The sequence below is a fragment of the Acinonyx jubatus genome, chromosome A3 (assembly GCF_027475565.1).
Source record: "Acinonyx jubatus isolate Ajub_Pintada_27869175 chromosome A3, VMU_Ajub_asm_v1.0, whole genome shotgun sequence".
NCBI classification, from domain to species: Eukaryota; Metazoa; Chordata; class Mammalia; order Carnivora; family Felidae; genus Acinonyx; species Acinonyx jubatus.
This window is the reverse complement of record NC_069388.1, coordinates 77,415,715-77,425,684: the sequence shown is the minus strand read 5'-3', so window position 1 is coordinate 77,425,684 and position 9,970 is coordinate 77,415,715. Positions and strand designations below refer to the sequence as shown.

Genomic DNA, 9,970 nt, shown 5'->3' with positions numbered 1-9,970 from the left:
TTCAACTCGGAATTTTTATTTACATGACATCCACACATTTCCCATTTTGATTGTTCCAATAAACTTTATTGGTTTGCTTGGACACTACGTAAGTGAAATGACACACTGTTTCTAGCTCGGAACATGCTCAATATTTATGGGAGATTCTGGTTGTAAAAGAGACTAAGTCTTTGACAAGCTATTTACTTAGCATCATGACAATTCCATCACAACTGCTATTACTGCCTAAATTCTACCATCATTTTGCCACTGGGATTGCTCTGCTTTCAAACAATTTGGATTACCAGTATTAATCCTTGACCTGAAGGTACATGATTCAGACATAAACCCCATGTCACATTAAACAATTATAAAAAATCCTAAGCATCTAATAATTAGAGCTGGTCTTTCAAAAAACAAAGTTCTACAATACTTTGAACATTCTATTAGTACTACACTTTGAAAGTTCTAGTAGTAGTACTTTGAAATAATTACTCGGTGCTTAATAGGAGGCAGACACTGTTCCACAAACTGGGGATTCAATAAACAAACGCTTAGTAAAGTCAGATCCTGATAAGTACGATAGACCAATATAAGGGAGAGGGGGCATGGAGTGCTCATGTGTAGATAGTTGAGTAAGGCCTTGATCAGTAACAGCTGAGTGAATCCAAAGGCTGTTAAGAAGTGAGCCACGCATGTATCAGAGAGAAACAGGCAAGGCAGAGAAAACACCAAACACAAAGAGTCTGAGGCATGAGTATAAGTGGTGTTTTTGAAGGGAGGCTCCAAATGCCTGGAGCTGAATGAGGAAAAGAAAACGGTAAGAGATGGGACAGGAGAGGGAGTGTGGGCCTGCTAATTTTAAGGACTTTGGTCTTTACTCTGTGTGGGAGTAGGGAGCCACTGGATGGTTTGAGCAGATGACTGACAATTTGACTTGTTTTAAAAATAATTATTCTGGCTACTTTTGGGAGAATAGACAGTAGGGGCACAAGGATGTAGGAGCGTTTTTGGAGGCTATAGGCAGATGATACGATAGTGGCTTAGAACAGGAAGTTGATAGTAGAGGTCAAAAGAGGTGGTGAACTTTGGATATATTCTGAAGGCAGGGCCTACCAGATTTGCTGACGGATTGGATTTGGGAGATAAAAAATGAAGGATGACTCCATGGTTTTGGACCTTAGCAACTTTAGGAGCATGGCATTACTATTACTAAGTTGGGGAAGACTGAAGGAGAAGCAAATTTGGGAGGGAAGATCAAGAACTCAGTTTTAGTTATGTCGAGTCTGAGCTTTAATTAGGTTCTGAGCAGAGATGTCAAATAATCAGTTTTGCATGCATAATGTAAGCTCCAAGTCTGGAGGTCAGGGGATAGGTCTAAGGGTAAAATTTAGGAAGAGGGCACGAAATTGGATGAGATCACAGTGAGTCAGGAAACAAGAAAGAAGAGAGGTCTAAGGAAACTTCTTCACCTTAAAGACATGGATGTAAAGCTAAAATCACAAGCAATTCTAAAGGTAGGGATTTAAGTCCGAAATGTAGAGAACTTCCCCTACCTTGAAAGCTCACTTCAACTCCCTTCTGTCCAAGTTAAATTTTTAAAGATTTTTGATTTACATATAAATTTAAGAAACTCAGGGGCACCTGGGTGGCTTAGCTGGTTAAGCATCCCACTCTTGGTTTCAGCTTAGGTCATGATCCCAGGGTCATGGGATCAACCCCTGCATTGGGCTCCACAAGGAGTGTGGAGCCTGCTTAAGATTCTCTTTCCTTCTGCCCCTTCCCCCAGCTCATACTCTCTCTCTCTCTCTCTAAAAAAAAAAAAAAAAAAAATCTAAGAAACTCCAGAAAACCCCTTAGGGGTCACCTTGGCCCATGGGTCTCAAAAATAATAAGTAATTCATTTTTCCAATGACATAGTCATTACAGGTTTCACCTTAAATTTGCTTAAAAGCAAATATCAGTTAATTCATTTACCTAAGAATACATTAATACAATATAAAAGAAGTATAAAAAAGTATATTTGGAAAAACTAGAGCCTTGCTCTCTCTCACCTTCTCCTTCTCATTCTGTCATGGGGAAATGGGATAGGACTCTAAAGACAGAATTCGCACTACACACAGCATCAGGTCACATGTTTCAAAAGAAGAAACAGTAAGGTCCTTTTAAATTTCCATTTCAGAATTGTCCTTTTATGGTACTTTCTAGCTTTATATTCAATATACCCAAAGTTGTGTGTGTGTGTGTGGGGGGGGGGGGTGTTAACGGGAAAATTGGTTTTATTCGATATTTAACATGTACTTTATACACTTATGTCAAATAATGATTTAGCCTAAGCTGAAGTATGTGCTAGTTTAATAAACCTTCATCGGATGTCAGACTCTATAGGGCATCCTAGCCTAGAAGTTCAGTCTGTGTAGATTTATCTACTCTTTGAAGCAAAAGTTCTTCTGTAAATGCTGGAATTTTTCCTCCTCTTCCTGAAGTTAGGAAATGATTTCATCCCTCTCTTTCAAGCTGTAGCTTCAGCATTGAAGATTCATCTTTCATTATATCCTGACAAATTCTCTGCCAGCTCAACAAGGAGCTCCAGAGCCAAGATCGCCTGCCTGTTAGAGGAAGGCCCTACATCCCCAAAGTTTTATACTTCTCTCTGATAAAGAAGTTTTGAACTGTCATCTTTTAAATGAAAAACAAAACAAAACAAAACCCTATGTTATAGTCTCAGAGAAATATAAAATACTGTATCTATATAGGTAACATAAAAATGGTTACAAACATGTCAAAGGATTTAAATCTTGAGTAACCATTTAAATCGCACAAGTTACCTTAAAAATATTCAAACGCGAATGAGTCGCTCAATTGCTCACTCTGCATAGTGCCAATACCCGAATACTGACTATGAACAAAGCCATGACTGTTTGGATTAGTACCGTTTGATGGCCCTGACTCATTCATCATACTGTTATCTGTACAATTGAAATCAGATCCCTCAAATGCCTCGGACTGTGCAACAAAAGCCGTAGTACTGGAACTGGCGCCTGCTGACAGACTGGAAGAGGACATCTGATGGAGCTGTCTCAAGTCTCTCGGGTCTAACACTGAATTACATGAGGGGTTTTCAAGATTCATGCTCACAAGTCTTGGATTATCAGACTCCCTCATGCTGTCATTCATATTCACAGGGCAATTCGGTAGCATGTTGGCATCAGAAATACCATATAAATCAGCTGATGACATGGATGATGCTTCCATTCTGCCTATGTCATTAGCATTGTTATAAATGCAAGCATTAGAGGCATTCAAATCACTCACAAGAGGTATTTCCAGATATGGTGAGACACCTTGTGAATTAGAGGAAAGTGTCCCCGTTGAAAAACTACTCAGTGGATTTGTGTTGACTGAGCGTGAGGTGGGGTGGGCCCCTGAAGACCAGCTTGAAGGCTGAGATACCATTGCAGGTATGGCTGAAGTATGATGTGACAACGCACTCGAGATGGACACAGACGAGGAATAGTAGGAGTCTGCTTGGCTTGAAATGCCTGAGGTCCTGGACATATCTGTCAAAACTGCACCATGAGAAAAGTTGGATTCTGTGGGGAGGAAAATACATTTTTACAAAACTGAAATAAAAGTATAAAAAATATCTCTAAATTAAAATAGCATAAACACACTAATAAAGAAAACTTTCAAGGACACTGATGTAACAGTTTAGATAAAAATAGTAAATTGCACTAAAATTATTACATGAGTCTAAAGCTGCGTTCTGTAACGCTGTTTTACAAATACCTTTAATTTTGTAAGTTATTTGGGCATAATTAACTTCACTCCAGTTAAATATGAAAATCTAGCTTCTGAGGCCCTAGAAAGGTATTTTTGAAAAGTGAAAAATAAATCCCAGAATTTCAGGGGTCCCGGGCTGGCTCAGTCAATAGAGCATGTGACTCTTGATCTTGGGGTTGTGAGTTCGAGCCCCAACATTGAGCGTAGAGATTACTTTAAAAAATAAAGCATTAAAAAAAAAAATCAGAATTTCAGGTAATGGGAATCTAAATAGCCAAAACCTTTCAAATTCACTATTTTTAGGAGAAAATGGAGGGATGGAGGAAATGCTCATTAGGGATGATTGAAAAATCCACATAACTTGCTAAGATCTATTAAGCTAGAACTCTAAAGTACCACATAATTCCCAGTCAGAAAGAAACTAAGGATTCTGTATTTATTTATATAGTATATGACTACTATACATACTCAACCAGGAAAAAGCACTGATTTAAGAATGTTAAGGGGAACGAAAGACTTCTAATTAAATAACCCTGGTTGAATGATCTAAACCAGAGGTTCACAACTTTTTTTCTATAAACAGCCAAATATTTTAGCCTCTGTGGGCCATACAGCCTCTGTTAGAACTACTCAGTTCTGCCACTGTAATGCAAAAAAAACCAGCCACAGACAATATGTCATCAAACGAGCGTGGCTGTGTCCCAGTAAAACTTTAAAGATAAGCGACCCGCCAGATCCAAACCACTTCTTCCATGACACACCATAATTAAGTAAAATTACCACCATACGAACAAATGTAATTTCTCAAACAATGAATCCCAAAAACATAATCATAGTTTCCAACAGGACCTTAAATGGAGATCAATTCATTTAATATTCAAAGCATGAAATAATTTGTGGGAATGGAAAATAGCAAAGAAGCAGTTTTCATTCTTAAGAATGGAATTCCAATATACTGTGCAAAGCACTGATCTTTTGACCATTTAAGGAATAGTCTACAGGGGATGAAATACCTTTTTTGATGAATCGTCCTTCTCCAGTTGATCCTAGACCAGGTCTAGGTCTTTCAGGAAAATTAACTGTTGTGATAAAGTTTTTTCATTATTAAACGCAATTTTAAAAATAACATCAGTTAAAATTTGGAAAATGGGATAAAGTAAAAACCCCCAAATCTATTTAAATACAAATCAATCCAAAATACTCTTACCACAATCTTGCCACAGTTTCTGGAAAAGTAGAGTTGTTTTTTGTTTCTTTGCTTTATTGCCATAAGTATCTGGTTAAAAAGAAAGCAGGAAAGTATGTGAATCATCATAGGATTGTGCTGCCTCTCCTTCAACAACTAAATAGGTGTTTTATTCCCATACAGAAAATGCTTTAAATATACATATATAATATGGATTTAGTAAGTATTGCAGAATGTGTCCCAAGTTAGCAGTAAAAGGTATAATACTCATCTTGTTTTCTTATAACACCTATAAGTCAACAATGTCAACTAACACAATAAGGGCAGATTAAGGACCAAACCAAAATGAAGACCAGTTTCTGAGTGGCAAGTTTTCCACCTATAAAAAGGGCATGATAAGGACAAAAACAGAACCTCAAATATAAAATAAATTTTGATGAACAGTTCGGATACTTTGAAACTATTCCAGATTCCTTTCTAAAGAAAGAGATGCAAAAGAGCATAAAGATCAATTGGTAAAAAATCAGCTGAAAACTTTCAGGAAATAAAATGTAAATCATGAATAAACACTACTGTATTCAAATGTATCTAATAAGAAAATGTTATTAGGAGAACTAACTTTAAGAAATATATACTGGGGTGACTGGGTAGCTCATTTGGTTAAGCATCCGATTTCAGCTCAGGTCATGATCTCACAGTTCGTGAGTTTGAGCCCAGCTTTGAACTCTGCTGTCAGCGTGGAGCCGGCTTTGGATCCTCTCTGTCCCCCTCTCTCTGCCCCTTCCTCACTCGCACCCACATGCTTGTGCTCTCTTATTTTACTTAAAAATAAGTAAACGTTAAAAAAAAATGAAAGAAATGTATAAAACCTTACCACCAAGAAATCGTACCTTTTTCGTCTGGCAGATATCTAAAATCCATGGATTCACTAACTTCCTGGTCAGAAGGTCTCCGCAGCTGCATTTTTACTGTTACTGGTTCTGTTATAGCTCTGCAATATGGTGGAGTCTTAAAAACAATGGCTACTTGACGGTGTACATCAGCTTGTGAAAAGATACCTTTTGCTTCCCAATCGTTCAACACAAACCGAACTTCTATGTCATCTAGTGAATACAAAAGCAAAGAAATAGCAATGGGAAAACAAAATCCATCTGTTAATCTAAAGTACAGATTGGGGGCGAATGGGTGGCTCAGTCAATTGAGCTTAGGTCATGATCTCATGGTTTGTGATGGGCTCTGTGCTGACAGCGCAGGGCCTGCTTGGGATTCTCTCTCTCTACCCCTCTGCTGCTTGCCCACACGTGCTCTTTCTCTCTCTAAATAAATATGAAATAAAATGGTCCCCAACTTACAATGGTTCAACTTAACAACCTCTTGACTTTATGATGGCATGAAAGCAATATGCATTCAGTAGAAAGTGTACTTCAGATTTTGATCTTTTCTGGGCTAGCAATATGCAGTACAATACTCTGAAGATGCTGGGCAGTGGCAGCAAGCCACGTCAGCCACCTGATCAGGAGGGTCAACAACTGACACAACTGTTTTTCACTTTCAGTACAGTTTTCAATAAATTACACGACATATTCAATACTTTATTATAAATAGGCTTTGTGTTAGGTCATTTTGCCCAACTGCATGCTAATGTAAGTGTTATGGGCATGTTTAAGGTAGGCTAGGCTAAGCTATGATGTTTGGCAGGTTAGGTGTATTAACTGCATTTTCAATTTAAGATTAGTTTCAATTTACAGTGAGTTTATCATGGTGTAACCTCACTGTAAGCCCAGGAAGATCTGTATATTCTAAATGCAATGAAACAAATAAATAAATACCTTTCTGAACTTTATCACATAGTAGAAATATTTCATCTCCTCCTCTGACACTTCCACAGTTCTTGTTTACACGACAAATCCTTAATTCTGCAGTATTTGGAGCACCTAAACATAAAGGATTTTTTTAATTAGTAATATTTTTTACTCATTTTTTACGGTGAGAATTCTAGGAAAACAACTTACAGGACAGATAAAAGCTTTAGTGTATAAATAAATTAAGGACACTAAAAACATTAATAATCCACATCTGTCCTTTCCTTTTTTAACTACATTGCCCAAACTGGTTTAGAGCCTTGTGACTTCATTTCTCGGCAATAACAGGTCCTCTAGTTAAATCTCCCTGTTTCTAAATTCGGATTCTTTCAATCCATCCTACACAGTGTCACCAGATTAATCTCTTCAATCATGACTATAACCCTATAGCAATGCAATTTCATGCTGACATGTATAGGAATACAATTTCAACAATTCTCCCTGGCAATTCAAAGTTCTCCATGATGAGGATACTCTGATCCACCTTTATAGGCCTATGCTCCACTATGCTTCTACATGCAACACAGGCAGTCATATACCATGAGTGGATGCATATAAAAGCAAATACACACACACACACACACACACACACACACACACACACACACACAAAAACTTTGAGGGCAATTTCATAATCTTCTAAAACTACAAATATCCATATCCTTTGATCTAGCATTTGCCAACATTTCTACTTTTATAAAATTATGCTAGAGACACATCTGCATAAAATATGCACATACAGGATATATTTACTGAAGTACAATTTGTTAGAGAAAAAAGTCAAGAAGGAAGCAAACCAAATGTCTTGTAATAAGGTAATGATTTCACAAAATTGTGATATAGCCATATAAAGAAATATGCAGTTACTGGAAAGAATAAGGTACCTAAAGGGGGAAAAGGCTGAAGATATATTGCTAAGAGAAAAAAAAAAATTTTTTTTAAAGGATCTGTGATTTTTTTTAAAGTTGCCGAAAATACATTGTGTGAAAACGATGGTTTGTTTTTATATATGAAGAAACTGGTTAAACATACCTGAGGATAGTGATTATCTTTGGAGGAGGAGGAGATCAGAGAAGATTACTCCTATTATTTTAGTAATACTTGAATTTTTCTTACAATGATCATACTTTTTTCTAATTGCCAAAATACTATAAAAAATTAAACTAAAAAACCCCATAAGCTAATGCTATAAATATAAGAAAATAAAGTACTTACGGTTGTCATAAATTGGGTTAGAGACAACAGGAGGTAGAGCAGTTGTCAAATTACCATGTTCATCAGGGAGGAAAACTTGAAAACATAATCTCACCACATTGAGGTCGCAATCTTCAATATCAAGCAGCTGTTGTTCAGGAACTAAATATAAATAGTACAATTTTTTTAAGCATGTAAAACAGTCACATAGAACTAAAATCCTGCTAGGTCCTCCTCCTTGCCCAACATATCCAATAACCCTAAGTAGCATCCAATCTGTGCTAACAAAACAGAATGGCACACAATCCAAGAATGCCTTTTATCATTACCAGCACGTAGTCAGTCACTAACAGTATTAAGTTATAGCCATGGTCAGGAAGTAACTATCCTAAGTTATCTGAAATTTAAAGCAGAACCCCAAACTGACATTAATAATTGACAAATTCTTACAAAGTAGTTGCAGATTATATGCAACAGAGAATAGGAAGAATATAAAAGAGAATATAAATCTGTATAAGAATTATTATCATCCCTGTTTTACAGATGAAGAATTTTATGTTTTAACGTTTATTCATTTTTGAAAGACAGCGACAGAGTGTGAGTGGGGGAGGGGCAGAGAGAAAGGGAGACAGAGAATCTGAAGCAGGCTCCAGGCTCTGAGCTATCAGCACAGAGCCTGACGCGGGGCTTGAATTTACAAACCACAAGATCATGATCTGAGTCAAAGTTGGACAATTGACTGAGCCACCCAGGCACCCCAAGAACTGATGTTAAAGAGATGAAATTACTTCTCCAAAGTTTCACAGATAGGCAATGGTAGAGAAGGAATTCAAACTAAGACGTCATTGAATCCTGAACCTATGCTCTCAAAAACTGAACTCTATTAGAAAGCTTTATGTATGTTTTGCATAAAAATTACATACATAGAAATAACTACTAAAATTCAGAACAATATGTTAGGGATTAAATACCCTATAGAATTAAATACCCATATAGAAGAAAATAGATGATATAAGGTAACTAGCTAGTTTCCGTAAGGAATTTTATGTACAAATTAAGTTTGCTTTAAAAGGAACAAAAACACTAGCAGGAAAATTTTACAGTTCTGAAAAAATATAAAAACCTATTCTTTATGACAGAATAGATGTAGTAACAGTTTATTAAGTTGATATTTGAAAAGAAATACAGTTCAACAAGAAAATATTAACTGCATTTTCAAATAACATAAGCTGTAGCAATAAATCATAACAGCCATATTTTTTTTTAATTTTTTTTTTTAACATTTCTTTTTGAGACAGAGAGACAGAGCATGAACGGGGGAGGGGCAGAGAGAGAGGGAGACACCGAATCGGAAGCAGGCTCCCGGCTCTGAGCCATCAGCCCAGAGCCTGACGCGGGGCTCAAACTCACCGACCGCGAGATCGTGACCTGAGCCGAAGTCGGACGCTTAACCGACTGAGCCACCCAGGCGCCCCAACAGCCATATTTTTTAAAAGCATGAAATATGCAATGTGGAAATTTTTTATGAAATTTTAGTTTTCAGAAAGTATTAAAACTTGAAATACTAAATTTGAAAACACAGTTAAATACCAAATTCTTTGGTCCTTACAGGAAATAACTAATAAAATGGCAATGCAATTTTGACTGTTTTTATTTAAACTATGCTCACAGTCTTTGTAGCTATCAGAACATTTAAAATATTCCCATTAGTGCTCACTGCTATCAGTGTGGAGCCCACTTGGGATCCTCTGTCCCCCTCTTGCTCTGCCCCTCTTACTCATTCTTTCTCTGTCAAAAATAAACATTAAAAAATTTTAAATATTCCCATTAGTATTTTTTAAAGTTAGCTTTATTCATTTATTTATTTATTTAGAAAGACTGTGAGTGGGAGACAGGATGAGAGAGAGGGAAAGAGATGAAAGAATCCTAAGCAAGCTTCATGTTGCCAGCGGAGAACCCTATGCGG

General features: G+C 36.8%; 1 protein-coding gene across 1 annotated transcript in view; it reads right to left on the bottom strand.

The window, feature by feature from the left end:
* Positions 1 to 2,727: 2,727 nt before the first annotated feature.
* The window catches only part of REL (REL proto-oncogene, NF-kB subunit), a 34,155-nt gene continuing 26,912 nt past the window's right edge, over positions 2,728 to 9,970 (bottom strand). The window contains exons 5-10 of the mRNA XM_015070526.3: positions 8,026 to 8,166; positions 6,778 to 6,882; positions 5,839 to 6,051; positions 4,970 to 5,038; positions 4,776 to 4,841; positions 2,728 to 3,572 (exon numbers count right to left, since the gene is read on the bottom strand). Coding sequence (XP_014926012.1) covers positions 2,809 to 3,572; positions 4,776 to 4,841; positions 4,970 to 5,038; positions 5,839 to 6,051; positions 6,778 to 6,882; positions 8,026 to 8,166 — 1,358 coding nt within the window. The 3' untranslated portion in view covers positions 2,728 to 2,808. The remainder of the gene's footprint in view (positions 3,573 to 4,775; positions 4,842 to 4,969; positions 5,039 to 5,838; positions 6,052 to 6,777; positions 6,883 to 8,025; positions 8,167 to 9,970) is intronic.